The sequence below is a fragment of the Pogona vitticeps genome, chromosome 3 (genome assembly GCF_051106095.1).
Source record: "Pogona vitticeps strain Pit_001003342236 chromosome 3, PviZW2.1, whole genome shotgun sequence".
NCBI classification, from domain to species: Eukaryota; Metazoa; Chordata; class Lepidosauria; order Squamata; family Agamidae; genus Pogona; species Pogona vitticeps.
The window spans coordinates 168,589,421-168,604,401 of NC_135785.1; the positions used below are offsets into that span (position 1 = coordinate 168,589,421).

The following is a 14,981-nucleotide window of genomic DNA, read 5'->3' on the forward strand; positions in this document are numbered from 1 at the left end:
CAGGCAGCCTGATTAGTACACTCTAGGACAATAACTGAGGGGCCTTCTCTACTGTGGCAGCACTAATGTGATCCCGTTCCATAATAAAAATGTCCTAATTTGTTCGCCCAGGCATTATCAACTGGTTTATCTTCAGGATCAGCACTGTACATCAGCTGGTCAATGTGAAGCATCTGTTTTATTGCTGTAATACTTGTTTTACTGTACTGGTTTTTTTAAAATTATCTCTATGCCACCCTGCTATTGTAAAGTACAAATATTCTACATGATATCTCTTAAATAATTTATAAAAAAATCAGAAATGTATTTCATTGTTTTTTAAAAAATATTCTCCATGTTGCAGAACTACTGTAAAAACACAGACATGTCAGATATGATGGAAACAACCTTTACTGAATAATTTTCGACAAAGCAAAAGTGATAAGAAAAGACTGAAGAGGAATTACCTATTTTTTCTAGTTCTGATGACTGCTGATCAGCATTAACAGAAGTTGCTTCTTCAGATCCCTGCAACGTATACAAAACATATGAGACAGGCAGACCAGTGCTAGCCCTAACCTAAGCTTTGGGAGAGACTAAAGAGGCAAAGCTTGCCCTATTCATTCCCTCTGAGAGCCATGTAGACCTGCAGAGCTGCCTCTTGCCAATACTAGGGCAGCAACAGAGACGGCACTGATAGCAACTGTGGAATGGGAGTGAAATCACAAAGGCAAAGAATAGTGATTCCAATGCGACAGCTCACAGGCCCTAAGTCTGAGCCATAAAAACAGTGAGAACTGGATTCCTTGTGCTAAGGCCATTTTGTTTTACATCCTTTATCATACAGAAAAATAAAGGAAAAGAGATAAAGCTATCAGTGGCATTAAGCCTCCAGCAAATGCAATGCATTTTAATATCTAGAAATATATGTATTATTTACATTAGAAAGGATTAACTTATTTGCGAAGGCTTTCACGGCCGGGATCTAATAGTCATTGTGGGTTTTTTGGGCTTTTTGGCCGTGTTCTGAAAGTTGTTCTTCCTAACGTTTCACCACTCTCTGTGGCCGGCATCTTCAGAGGACAGCACTCTGAAGAGCACAGAGTGCTGTCCTCTGAAGATGCGGGCCACAAAGACTGGTGAAACGTTAGGAAGAACAACCTTCAGAACATGGCCAAAGAGCCCGAAAAACCCACAACAACGATTCACTTATTTGCTGCTTTTCCTCGAAAATTTTTTAAAAAGGACAATGTCATCATGCCAACAACGCTACAACATTAAAAAGCTGCAGCAGCATTTTGCTTCACTGAATTATTAACTCCTCAAAATGAAGGTTTTGAAGACCACTCGGCCTATATTTAACTTTAAAAAATTAATGAAAGAAAAATATGTTTGGAACTGCTAAGCACAAAGAAACTATCACCATTGAAAGTACCTCTTAATATAATGGGGGAGACAGGACTTTTTATTGCTTTGGACTGAAAATCAAATGTATTAAAAGTGCACGCTAAACAAGTTGTTTTCATCAGGTTGAATCTGAGGGCAGTTTTACAGAGCACAAAGCCAATCTCTAATCCAGGTTCTAAACCTGTACAGAGTCATATGGTGGTTAACGGCAGATTCGTGCTTGATAAACCATTTGAATTTCCCCAAGGTAAGTACAAAAAGTAAGGGGCCCATCTTTTCAAACTCACTGAGGTATCCCTCTCTTACAAATGATGAAGTAAACATGTTCATGGGCTGTTCCCAGTACTTTTTCCATCTTCATTTCTACAGAGACTTGGGGAATAAGTTAGAGCACTGGTTCTTAACCTTGGTTTACTCAGGAGTTTTGGACTGCAACTCCCAGAAGCCTTCACCACCAACTGTGCTGGCTGGGGTTTCTGGGAGTTGCAGTTCAAAAACATCCGAGTAACAAAGGTTAAAAACCACTGAGTTAGAGCACGTCAATAGTAGAAGTCTAACCTTTAGCAGAGACAGTTCAGCTTCCACACTTCTGAGTTCAATTTCTTTTTGCTCCACCATTAAGTTTAGATTCTTCCGCTCTTCTTTCCATTTTTCCTCTTGCTCTTTTATTTTGCCTTCCTGAAGTGCAAGTTGTCCAGACATATCCTGAATACGAACAAGAAGATCTTGGTTCTCATTCCTGACTTTCTCACTAGTGTGTTTGAGCTCTTGGATATCTAATTGAAGGGCTTCTTTTTCAGAGACAGTCCCTTCCAATTCTTCCCGTAAGAGGCACTTTTCTTTTTCGTAATCATTCAAGAGAGATCTAAGCTCCGTACAGTCAGCCATGCTTTCTTCCTGAAGCCTCTGTATCTCCTGCCGTAGAAGAACATTTTCATCCTTCTGTGAAGCTAGATTTTGTTCCTCTTGCTTCATTTTTGCAAAGAATTCATTTGCAGCTTGCAGTATACCAACAATATCATCTCCTTCACTTTCATCTGGACATCTGGAGCCCATTTTCTCACAGAAACCATGCAGCTGACTGAGGACAAGTGATCTGAAGCCTTTTTCCTCCTCAAGTAGTTTAGTTAAATGGCCCTTTTCTTCACAGACAGCTTGCAGTTTTATTTCCAAGCTGCCTGCTTTCTCTTTAGATGTGAGCCAGTCCCCTTTTTCAGATACAATGTTCTCTAACTCCTTGACTGCTTGATCTCTTTCTTCCTTTATTTTATTGTTTTCCCCATGCAGATTCTCTACTTCAGAGAGAAGATACACTTGATCTTTCTGAAGAGTTTCAATTTGTTGATCAAATTCTCCCAGCTTTTGTTGATCCTTTTCTTTTTCCACCAAAGTGCACTTCAGCTTCTCCATTAACTCCCTTACTTGTTGCTCTAATTCACATTTGCAAAGGCCAAGAGCCTCAACCTCTTTTTGAAGTTCCATGACCGTCGCCTTCTCCACTTCACATTTCCCTTGAAGGTTTTCTACTTTCTCTGTGGAGCACTTCATTTCCTCAAGGATGCTAGTATTCTTTAAAGCAAGCTCCTGTTCCCTCACTTCCAGTTCTTTGACTGCAGCCTCTTTTTGATTAAGAGAAGTTACAAGTTTCTCATTTTCTTCTTGAAGTGATCCTATTTTATGCCTCAGTTCTTCCATCTCTTCTCTTTGGGAGGAAAACTGTTCTGCCTCTTCTTGGAGACGATTTACTGTTTCGAGGAGAACATCCTTTTCATTGAAAGCAATTCTAAGTTTCTTTTGGAGCTCATCAACATCAGAGGCTTGCTGCTGCTTCATGGATTCAAATTCTTGCTTTATCTTTCCAGCTGATTCCCCCAACTCAGTTTGTAGGACTTCCATTGTTTCTCGCAAGCTCTCATAACTAGCAATTGCTTCTTCCTTCTCTTCTACATGTCTTTGACATTGTTCTTTAAGATCCTGTACTTCAAGAATCAGTGACTGGTTTTCTCTCTCTAAGGTAGATGACACTGTTCGTTTAATCTCACAGATTTCTCTCCTGTGCTTTTCTACCAAATCTTGGATTTCTAGACTGTTCTCATTTATAGCCTTCTCATATCGGTCTCTTGCTGCCTGAAGCTCCGATTTCAGTTTTTCTATTACACAACAGTGCTCCTCTTTGGCAAGTTGCAGCTCATTAATTTTGAACTCTAAATCTTCTCTCTCATGAAAATATTCATCCCTCGCATGCTGGATTTCCAGTTCCAGTTTGGTCTTAACATTGTTCATATAGGTTAATTCATCCCTTAGTATACTATGCTGAGACTCCAGCTCTTTTAACACATTCTCTAAATGCCTGGTCTTTTCTGCCACTTCTGGTTCCAACGATGCACTGGTCTCTAATTGGTTTTCATCATTCTTTATAAGAGTTTGTCTTACATGCCTCAATTCATGTTCATACTTCTCTTTACAAGCATGCAGTTCATCCCACATGCTTTTCTCTTTTTCCCTGTATTGCTCTGTTAAATCTTGTTTTAGTTGATCAATTTTATTTTGCTCCTCTTCACATACTTTAGCAGACGCTTCCAGCTGACATATCAACTTTGACATCTCCTCTTGGTGAGCAGCCTTCAATTTACCCATTTCTTCACTTAATGTGCTGATTTCTTTTTGGTGGCACTTAGAATTATTTTCAATAACATCTTGAAGTTTGGCTATTTCCTCCTCCCTACCCTCAATGGAAGTTTCCAGCTGTTTCTTCAAGTTCAAGATCTGTTCCTCATAGATGGCCTTTGTCTGATGGACCTCCTCCTGAAGCCTTTTCATTTCTTCATTTCTACCCCTGTGGCATTCCAGCTGTTCTGTGAGCTGTTCTTGTTTCTTCAGTTCTGCGTGTAGTTCCTTTTGCAGCTTGGTTACAATTTCTTCATGTTTAGACTGTGCCGTTGCCATTTCATTCTTAAGACTTTCCATTTCTTTCAGGTGGTCAGTATTAAACTGTACAATCTGCTTCTGCAATTCTTCCTCCTTAGTTAAAGTAGCCTAATAATAAAAGATACAGACCAATTTTAAATGTACATACCTTCCAACCCCCTTGGAACTTAACTGATTATTAACTGAACAGCAGTTAGATAACAAAGAACCCAGTATCACTCTAGGTCCCTGGTCCCTTTTAAGAGAATTATAGAATCACAGAAGACTAGGGCTGGAAGCAATCTCAGGAGTCACTGAGTTCAACTCCCAGACAAAGCAGGACATCCCTAGCTAAAATATCCCTGACCTCTAGTTTAAACAGCTTGAGTGCTTGGGAAGCCACCATTCTCTGAGGCAATCCATTTCTCAAACAGCTCTTGTTGTTAGGAGGTTCTTTCTAATGTTGAGTCAAAATATCCTTTCCTGAAATTTAAATCCATTACTTTGTATTCTGCCCTTTCCCCTCCCGCTGAGCTGCAGAAAACAAGATACTTCCATCTTACACATGGCAGCTCTTCAAATATTTGAAGACTATCACAGCACCTCTCAACCTTCCCTTCATAGGACTAAGCATGCACATCTACCTCACCCACTCCTTGGAGGGCTTGGTTTCCAAACCCCTTATTATCCTGGATGCTGTCCTTGGGCCACATTCCAACTTCCTCAAATCCTTCTGTATTTGTGGTGCTCAGAACTGGACACAGAATTTTTTGTGAGGTCTGAGCAATGCAGGATAGAGTGGTACTATTACTTGATTTGAACACTATACTTCTGTAAGAAGCCTTGTGGTGCAGTGATTAAATTGCAGTACTGCAGTTAAAACTCTGCTCCTGACCTGAGTTCAATCCCAAGTAGCCGGTTCAAGGCTGATTCAGCTTTCCATCCTTCCAACTGACTGGGAGTTTGTAATGTGTAGCCTGCATAATTAAACTGTAAACTGCTCAGGAAGTGTTTTAAGTGCTATGGGGTGGTATATAAGCAGCACACTTTGCTTTTCACTTTATATATATACACTTTTGTTGATGCAGCTGAGCATCATACTGTATTAGCTTTTTTTTTGCGCTGTATCACAAGTAACCAAGGAGCAGAGAAGATTTTTTTTTAAAACACTCTGTATGAGATCTGCATGAAACTGGTATTACATTGCCAACACCTGCCTTTGCATTGCAACCTAAAACAAAGCTCAGTTAATACTGATTTACTGCTATATAGTTTATATACATTTATTTAATTTGATATGTATGATTTCTAAAGGATACATAACATTGCAATTTGGTTTCCTTAAACAATATAAACCTAACCAAGCAATCCTCGTACAACTATACATCATGCATAGTGTCTTCCATGTATACTGGAAAACAAAACAGTAAACTCATTTTTAGAAGTACACACTTCAAATCCTGAATTACTGTTGAAGACAAGAGACACTTCAGAGAAGTGGGAAATGGAGAGGGAATAACAAAATTTATTGCACTGAAAAGCCAGCAGGAATCATTAAGAATGAGAATTAAGTACGTCAGTCTTGCAATGTGTCTGCAACACCTGTGTGGTTCATTTCCTGGAGATAACACCTGCACTGTCACACATGTATAGGCATTAGCAAGAGTTCTCTTCCTCAATGACACATTTCCCATAAAATGTTGTGAACGTATAAATCCTAGTGTGAATGGCTTCACACTACATTTCCAGAGAAGCAGAGCCCATCTGAAATACTTATTTTCTATGGGATGTCTGCTGAATATGTTATTCTCAAAGCTCACCCTCAGAGTGGTCGCATAGACCAGATGGGCAGGATACAAATCAAATCAAATCAAATATCAAATCAATCAATCAATCAATATCTGCCATACCTAGGTGTTTTAAGGGCCAATATATTACATTTGTGAGCTTAAGAAACAAGGAGCTCCTGTTCTGTGACAGAACTGCACACAGTATGCCAAGATTCAAACAGACTTTTTTTTTACATTTACTATCATTATGAAGTACCTCTGCTTCTTGTTGCATTTTCATATTTTCTTTTTTCAGAGCGTGACACTGCTGCTGGATTTCTGCTTTTTCCAGAAGAACACCGTCCAGCCTCTCTGTCAGTTCCTGATTTTTTTTAGAAAGGCAGAGGTAAGATAGTTACAAACTTCAATATGAAAGCAAAACACGCACAGAGAGGTTGCTTATTCCTTTAATATGCTCATAAGATAGCTTTTCCACAACTTTTCTGTTTCCCATGTCATCAAAAATACTAAAATCACACACTCACCAAGATGAATTATTGCATACCTCTGCACTAAACCCAGAGGTTTCTAAGTCAAAATCACGGGCACTCTGTTTATATTAAAGCCATTCAGTGACATTCACATCGGCAATATGAAGTGTTAATTACAGTAAATTATTTGTCAGCCGATCATTTATAGACAGCCAAAAAATAAACAAATCAGAACTTGACTGGTCAACTTCGGCATTCCCATTAAGATTGTGAAACTCAGTAAATATACAATATGGCAATACTTCCTGCAAGCAGCTTTATTTTTATAATATACCACATGGCAAAGTCAACTGAGCATTCCCTTTATTCTTCATTAAACAATGAGGATGAAAACTACCATTATCATCTTGCTTCATGAAAAAGGGAAAGGAAAGGTCAAGAAAAACACATCAAGCTTTTGAAGCTCAATGGCTATATTTCAGCATAACATTAAATTAAGATTTATAATTACAGATGGGGGTATTCATATATGAATATTCCCGCACAGGTGGAAATTACGAGGGTCTGTTCACTTGTGATTTCACCGCTGCCACCAGCTCCACAGAGGCTTCCTATCACACTGCTCTCCGCAATGGATTAGCCACTCTCTGACTTAGCAGAGAGGCTTGTCATCCCACCTCCTGCCAGGACTGGGCAATTGATTGCAGACAATGGCACAATAGGAAGGTCCAACGAGCTCACGTCAGCAGCGAAATAGTGAGTGGACAGTAATTACACTAATTCCATTTCAGACACAATGTTAAACTGTGGTTTACTGAAAACAGAAGTGAAAGCTGTTATTTCCACCTGTGCAGGGATATTCGTATTCATATACAAATACCCCCATCTCTTTATAATTACAGTGGTGCCCCGCTTGACGATTACCCAGTTTGATGATGAAATCGCTTGACAATGAGGTTTTTTGAACGATGATTAAATGGGTTTTTTTCGTTTTACGACGATTGGTTCCCTGCTTCGGGAACCGGTTTTTCGCATTACGATGATTAAAAACAGCTGATTGTCGGGTTTTCAAAATGGCTCCCTGCTGTTTTCTGGACCTATTTCCGGAAGACAGCAATACAAAATGGCTTCCCTTATGGAGGATCTTCGCTGGACGAGTAGGTATTTCCCCTATTGGAACGCATTGACCGGTTTTCAATGCAATGGGTTTTTTCCGCTTGACGATGATTTCGCTTAACAGCGATTTGCCTGGAACACATTATCGTCGTCAAGCGGGGCACCACTGTATGTGAATGAGATTCATATGAATGAGGTTCATGTTCAACAGCAGTTCCTTTCCTTCACAAGCACAAGGATAATTATGGAAACTCATTCCTGTCTTAGCTATCTGTTGTTCACCTTTATGTCTGAACTCTTAACCATGATTAACCTTAAACAGTGACTCACTGACACAGGCCACATTCAGAACCACAGCTGACTAACTAAAACTGTGATCAAACTACAGTTAAAACTGACCACTAATTACAGTTCAGACACAATGTTAAACTGTGGTTTACTGAAAGCAGAAGTGAAAGCTTTTGATTGACTTGCAACTATACCCTAAGTGGGCCACACACTCAAGGGTTGTGTTTGTAATAGTAAATCTTAGTTAGAAAAGGTGATTCAGTTTAGCACAACAGCAGCTGGTTATACAAGACCTGTAAACATTGTAAAGTACAGTTAGAATTTGCAGAGCAGTAGTAGCAAATTATCTTCAGTTCTTATGAGGTAAAAAGTAGCCATGTTAAAATAAACTCCCTACAAACATGGTTTTCACGAAAAAGAATGTATTCCCTTTTTATCTGTGGACAAAAGACCTGTGAGGCAGGTGAGAAAAGAACTATGAGCAGAGAGACTTGAGCCACATGAGAATAATATGTTCAAAAGAGATGATACCTGTGGTTATATGGTCCTACCTGAATAATATCGTCAGTTCCTCCTGCAACAGATTTTGTTTTCAGTTCTTGAATCTCCTTCTCTAATTCTAGGATAAAGAGCATTTCCCTTCAAGTCAGGATCATTAATTGTTACATTTTGATCAATGCTACATTAATATCCACAATTCAATTTCTTTATTATCATATTCAAGGAAGGTACCCACACAATTTCTCCAGGATTCCTGAAATAACTTTTCTTATGACTTCTCTGCAGCTAATACAACTGAGGGCCCTCCCAGATCCCCCTCCTGACATGCCTCCTGCTATGTTGCTTAAAGATAAACCCAGTTTCAGTAGGGTACCTGCACATCTTGATTTCACTTTCTGCATAAGCATCATTTGCTTCTTTGCAAATTTGATAAGATCTTCTTTTGGCAATGTGTCCAGCTGTAAAACATGTAGACATAGATTTTAAACTGCAGTTGGCAATACTGAACACACACGAAGAAACTCGGATGGCTCTCTTCTTCAGATAGTATTCTACCAGCAAAACACCATCCAAGTCATTACTCTAGGCATCTACAAAGAACTCTAAGACATGGGTCACAATTTGTGAAATGATCAGCCCATTTTCTTTCTTACAGACCTACCAACTGGAAAGTGCCTCTTGTTAAAGTAACAATGAACGGATACAGGAGCATAGCCCTAGAAAACGTTATAGGCCTATGCATTTACTCTAGTCATGATGGTGCTTGATTCTGGCCCTTTAAAACTCAGAATTCACTTGGGTAGTCCTGCCTGCATGTATTCACTATTGTTAGTGGCGTTCTGGTCTGGAAAAGGGAGAAGACTGCTGCCCAGGCTCAGCAAGCCAGGCCACGATTCTCAGGGCTTTCAAATTTGGAAGTTGCTGCCTGGATTATGCACAACAGTGCTCTCAAACTGCTGTAGTCAGTTACTTCAGAAGGGGCCAATATATAATTACATTGAAAATATTTACAGTACAAATGTAACTGTTCAAACCAGACAATTTCCAGAGGTCCAGGCCACACACAACCATCCCTGGGCTTTTTTGTGTCACAACTACGCCCACAATCCCCACTTACTATGTTTTTACCAAAATGTTAAGGGCGGGTATTGAAAAAGGCCCCTTTTGCACCCTCTGATGGCCAACAACAGTTTTTAAATTGTAGTAGTGTTTACAGCATGAAGCCCCAAGGTGCTGAAGGGTCTCAAAATATAGTTGACTAGCCCCTACCAAAGGGCCGAATACTGTTAGAAAGTACATTTCCTAACCTGCTACATGAATCAGCAATAAGGAAAATACACTTCCAGCCTGTTACATGAATGAGTAATAAGGAAATGAAAAGCCAGAGGTGTGTAACAATACACTTGGCTTCTAATTTCCCAGAACACTAGTTGGGATATTTGCTTCCAGTAACAATTTCCAGTTGCACTTGCCAAACAAACTCTTGAGGAAATGAAATATTTGTAAATAACTGCAATGACTTTTCCTTTCTGCCAATAAAGGAAAGCAAATACTTGCGTTTGAAAATGAATTTGTTTGCACCTTACATTCTGCATCAGCTACGTTATTACTATTGAAAGAAGTTATACTCATCAAGAGCACATACCTTTGACTTGCCTGCTGCATGTGTGGAAGTAGAACCCACCAATTCTTGACCACCATCTTGCACCTAAGTGAAAAATATAACCAAGGCACCAGAAAAGATTTTTTTTCGGTTGTTCCATTCCTAAACTGCCTTTACCCCAAATAAAACTCCCAGGAGTAAAGAACAATACCACAATTTCAAGAATGTATTTAAAAATTTAGACAGTAATTAATTTTAAACAAAAGCATACCCAGCACTGAGCTAGCACTTTACTGCTAAATTCTGGCAGAATAAGCAGCTTTCTGCTGCACAATTCTATATTACGCCTATCCAGAAGCATTCACTAGCATTTACTCACACATAAATGTTCACAAAATTGCAGTCTAGCACTACAATACTATACCTGTTAACTCTGAATTAAGTACCACTGTGTTCAGGGGGACCTAATTTTATCTAAGTGTGTTTAGGATTCCAGCTGCAGTTTGTTTTCTAAAGATGCATAGCATGTTAGTCCTGAGAACTTCCTTGAAAACAGCACACTGAAAAGGCTGCCACAGAATAAAAATGTGCCCCCTTTTTGGCAGGGCCACCCATCATCTATATCTTCCCTGTACTAAGTTGGAGATCTTCTACCTTATCAGATGGCTGATGTTACAGGGGAAAAGTGTGTCTTATGGAGCAAAAAATACGGTAACTATCCAGCATACGAGTTACCTGTTATCCAGTATAATTACCTTGAAAGCTAAAAACAAAAGTCCAAAAACAAAATTCTCTCCAACAGTTTAGCCTAATTGAAAAGGATGAATAGTTATTCACCTGTCCACTAGGAATGGAAGGACCTTTGTAGGCAACTGTTCATCTCTATGTACCTACTGTATAGCAGCATAATCCCTGGTAACATGTGCTATCAAAGTATTTATTTATTTATTTATTTAATTTAATTTAATTTAATTTAATTTAATTTATATGCCGCCCACACTACCCAAAGGTGTCCGGGCGGCTTACAACATTTAAAATACAATAAAAATTCAAAACAATTAAAATACAATTAAAATATACATAAAAATTGCCATCGGACCCACAGCTAATATTATTTCAATTAAAAGCCTTCTGAAACAGGAAGGTTTTGACCTGGCGCCGAAATGCCATCAAAGTCGGCGCCAGACAAATTTCAGTCAGGAGGGCATTCCATAGTCTGGGGGCAGCTGCCGAAAAGTCCCTTTGTCTACAAGCCATCCCTCTTACCTCCTTGAGGGACGGCTCTTTCAAAAGGGCCCCCTGGCTAGATCTTAACTGCCGGGTAGGTTCATATGGAAGGAGGCGGTCCTTCAGGTATCCAGGGCCCAAGCCGTTTAGGGCTTTATATGTCAAAACAAGCACTTTGAATTGGGCCCGGGCAGCAACTGGTAGCCAATGTAGCTTAAACAGAATCGGCTTGATATGTTCCCTAGCGGCCGCACCACTCACCAGCCTCGCAGCTCGATTCTGGACCAGTTGCAGTCGCCGGACCGTCTTCAAAGGCAGCCCTACGTAGAGCGCATTGCAGTAATCTATGCGGGATGTTACCAGTGCGTGTGTAACTGTCATGAGACTCCGCTCGTCCAGGTAGGGCCGTAGCTGGTATAATTTCCGCAGCTGAAGGAAGGTGCCCCTGGCCACCGAGTCCACCTGGGCTTCCAGTGTTAGACTGGGATCCAGGAGCACCCCCAGGTTGCGGACTCTGTCCCTTAGGGGGAGTGTAACCCCATACAGGACAGGGAAATGGCCCTCCAGCCTGTCCGGTGAAGCACCCACTAACAGCACTTCCATCTTGTCTGGATTGAGTTTCAATTTATTAACCCTCATCCAGTCCATTATCAGGTCCAGACACAACTTCAGCACAGAAACTGCCTCACCTGGATTGGTGGAAAACAAGAGGTAGAGCTGAGTATCGTCAGCATATTGCTGACTCCTCAGCCCAAACCTCCTGATGACCTCTCCCAGCGGTTTCATGTAGATGTTGAACAGCATGGGGGACAGTATTGAGCCCTGAGGAACCCCATGGCATAAACGCCAAGGGGCAGAGCAACTGTCCCCCAGCATCACCCTCTGGACACAGTCAGCCAGGAAGGAGCAGAACCACCGTAAGACAATGCCCCCAACTCCTAACCCAGCCAGCCTATCCAGAAGGACACCATGGTCGATGGTGTCGAAAGCCGCTGAGAGGTTCAGGAGTATCAACAGAGTCACATTCCCTCTATCTCTCCCCCGGCAAAGGTCATCGTACAGGGCGACCAAGGCAGTCTCCGTACCAAAACCCAGGATGAAACCCGATTGAAATGGATCGAGAAAATCCATTTCATCCAGCACCGCCTGGAGTTGCCCAGCCACAACCCGCTCCAATACTTTGCCCAAGTAAGGAAGGTTCGCTACTGGTCGGTAGTTAACCACCAGCCTTGGGTCCAGGTTAGGCTTTTTAAGGAGTGGCCGAATTACCGCCTCTTTCAAGGTGGCAGGGACCACTCCCTCTCTCAAAGAGGTGTTCATGGCCTCCTGGACCCAGGTGCGAACCCCCCTGGCCAATCTTCCAGTTAGCCAGGATGGGCAAGGGTCGAGTGGAGTGGTGGTAGAACAGACAGATCCAAGCACCTTGTCCACATCCTCGGGTCTCTACAATTGAAACTCATCCATTAATACAGTACTTGACCTAAGCACGGCACACTGGACACATCCTCTGATTCTGCAGTAACTGTGGAGTCCAACCCACTGCAAATCTGAGCGATTTTCCCCTCAAAATGGATGGCAAACTCATCACAACGAGCTGATGAGCAGTCCGGGACCTACACCGGATTTCCCAGTTGAAGAAGATCCCGGACCACCTGAAACAGCTCTGCTGGACGACATTCTGAGGAAGTAATACGACTGGAGAAATATTGCCGTTTCACCAGATGTATTGCCACGAAATAGGCCCGATAATGGGCTCTAAGTCGTGTTCGATCGGACTCCCAGCGAAATTTCCTCCACCTGCGCTCCAGCCGTCTCCCCTCTCGCTTCATCGCGAGAGTATGTTATCATAAGTATGTTATCAAGGATCTCAGCACTGCAATGACAATACAAGGACATGGTTTGTTCACCAATCACCAGTCTGGAGTTCCAGCACTGAATTCATAGGGGCAGTTCCCTCCAGAAGCAGACATATTTGGGACTGCAGATTTTTTTTGTTTTTGAACTTCTTAACAGAAGCTCGGCATACCAAAGCTTAGAACATACAGTAAATTTGTTGAAAGTGCTACAGTAATACTGAACAGTCACAGAGTGCTTTGTCATTTTCAAAGTGTTCATTTTGGCAGCAATCAGTATGCTATGTTGTTCCCCATTTCAATGGAGAGAGACTTAATCTGAGAAACAAGTGACTCACTTAATGATCCTCTTACCTGCTACAGTACACCATCACTTAACCAGAAGGGGAACACATTATATGTTTGACTTCCATGTAGATCAGGCCAAAAGCACCAGAGACAACACAAAGTTGACAACACTGACCACTCCAGAATGAATGAATTCACCCTACTTAACCGAACATGCTTACTTTTAGCTAAATCTCACTGGGTTTCTGGTACTCTCATATAAGAAAATATAGGATTTCACCCATAAAATAAGCCAGTGTTGCCAGTTATATATGTCAGTTGTCAAAGTTATCTAAGGGTGAGGGGAAGTCTGTGGGTTTTCCTTCTGTACAGCAAGATATCAAGTCAATATGACCAATTATGCCTGTGGTATAGCAATTAGTACGTCAGTGCGGGGACTTGGAGTATCGCGGTTCTAGTCCTCACTGAGGCACTTTCAGCTTCACCTACCTCACTGGTTTGTTGTGAGGAGGAAAAGAATGAAATTTGCAGAGTTGAAGTTTACTGAAGGAACGGGAAGGGGCATATATGACTACTATATTAATAATAACTAATAAGAATCAATTAATACCGTAACTATTTAATAACTAAAAGAATCAAAGCCAGGTTATTATCCTCCGTCGCTCAAGAAAATGGGGACCCGCCACGAGTTTCGGAAACTCCTCTTTGGAGAGGCGGGAGCTGGGGGGGGGCGGGGAAGTAACCTGCATGCCCATAGACTGAATGCTGGATAGCCACAGCTGCAGTTACACCAAGGCAGGGTTAACCTTCCTAAAGGCAACTCCCATCGCCCGTTTCCCCGCGAGCCCTTGTCCGGTTACCTCCATGGCGGAGCTCTCCTGCCGCGGAGGAGGGAGGGAGGAACGACACAAGGGAAGACGCGACTATCCCGCCGCCTCCACCAGCTACTCTTTCTCTCGCTCTCTCTCTCGGGCGCCGCTTCCGCCTTCGTCACTGGCTCTCCGTGCGCTCGCCTCTGACGTCAGAGAAGCCAGCCGGAGAGCCGCCGAAAACGGGTCGCCCGAAGTTTGAACGGCAATTATGCGCATGTGTAGTTCTCTCTGACTACAACTCCCAGAATCGCTCTGGCAGCTTATACTTTACTCCTGGAGGGAGGAATTCTGGGAGTTGCGGTCGAAGGACCCGCACGTGCTAACAGCCCCCGTTTCGGCCACTCTGAGGGGGCAGTTGCCACGGCAACTCGTACATAACACGGCCAGGTGTTGTGCTCGGCCCCGTTTTTCCTTCGTGATCCCCTTCTTCTCTGTGTCTGCTCCATTTGTGGGGTCAGCTATAGACAGGTTTTGACCAGGCAAGGGGGCGCCCCACCGAAATATTGAAGTGAGGATCCTCTCCCTTCCCCACTACTCCTGTTTGTGACAGTAAAGGAACATGGAGGGGGTAAATCACAACCGTTCTATTTTGCTGTGGAGCATCGTAGAAATATATAATTTATAATAATTATTTGTATATCATTACATAATATCTGTTACATAATGTAAAATGTTTTATA

General features: G+C 41.8%; 1 protein-coding gene across 2 annotated transcripts in view; it reads right to left on the reverse strand.

Annotated features, from left to right (window-relative positions):
* Window positions 1-14,429, reverse strand: part of GCC2 (GRIP and coiled-coil domain containing 2) — a 40,832-nt gene extending 26,403 nt beyond the window's left edge. Inside the window, exons 1-7 of one of the 2 annotated variants that reach the window (XM_020784019.3) lie at window positions 14,290-14,429; window positions 10,104-10,166; window positions 8,832-8,916; window positions 8,509-8,576; window positions 6,340-6,444; window positions 1,945-4,422; window positions 447-507 (exon numbers count right to left, since the gene is read on the reverse strand). In XM_020784019.3, coding sequence (XP_020639678.3) covers window positions 447-507; window positions 1,945-4,422; window positions 6,340-6,444; window positions 8,509-8,576; window positions 8,832-8,916; window positions 10,104-10,166; window positions 14,290-14,295 — 2,866 coding nt within the window. In that variant the 5' untranslated portion in view covers window positions 14,296-14,429. Of the gene's footprint in view, window positions 1-446; window positions 508-1,944; window positions 4,423-6,339; window positions 6,445-8,508; window positions 8,577-8,831; window positions 8,917-10,103; window positions 10,167-13,495 lie in introns of both variants that reach the window. The other variant, XM_072994547.2, reaches the window with a different exon arrangement.
* Window positions 14,430-14,981: the final 552 nt, after the last annotated feature.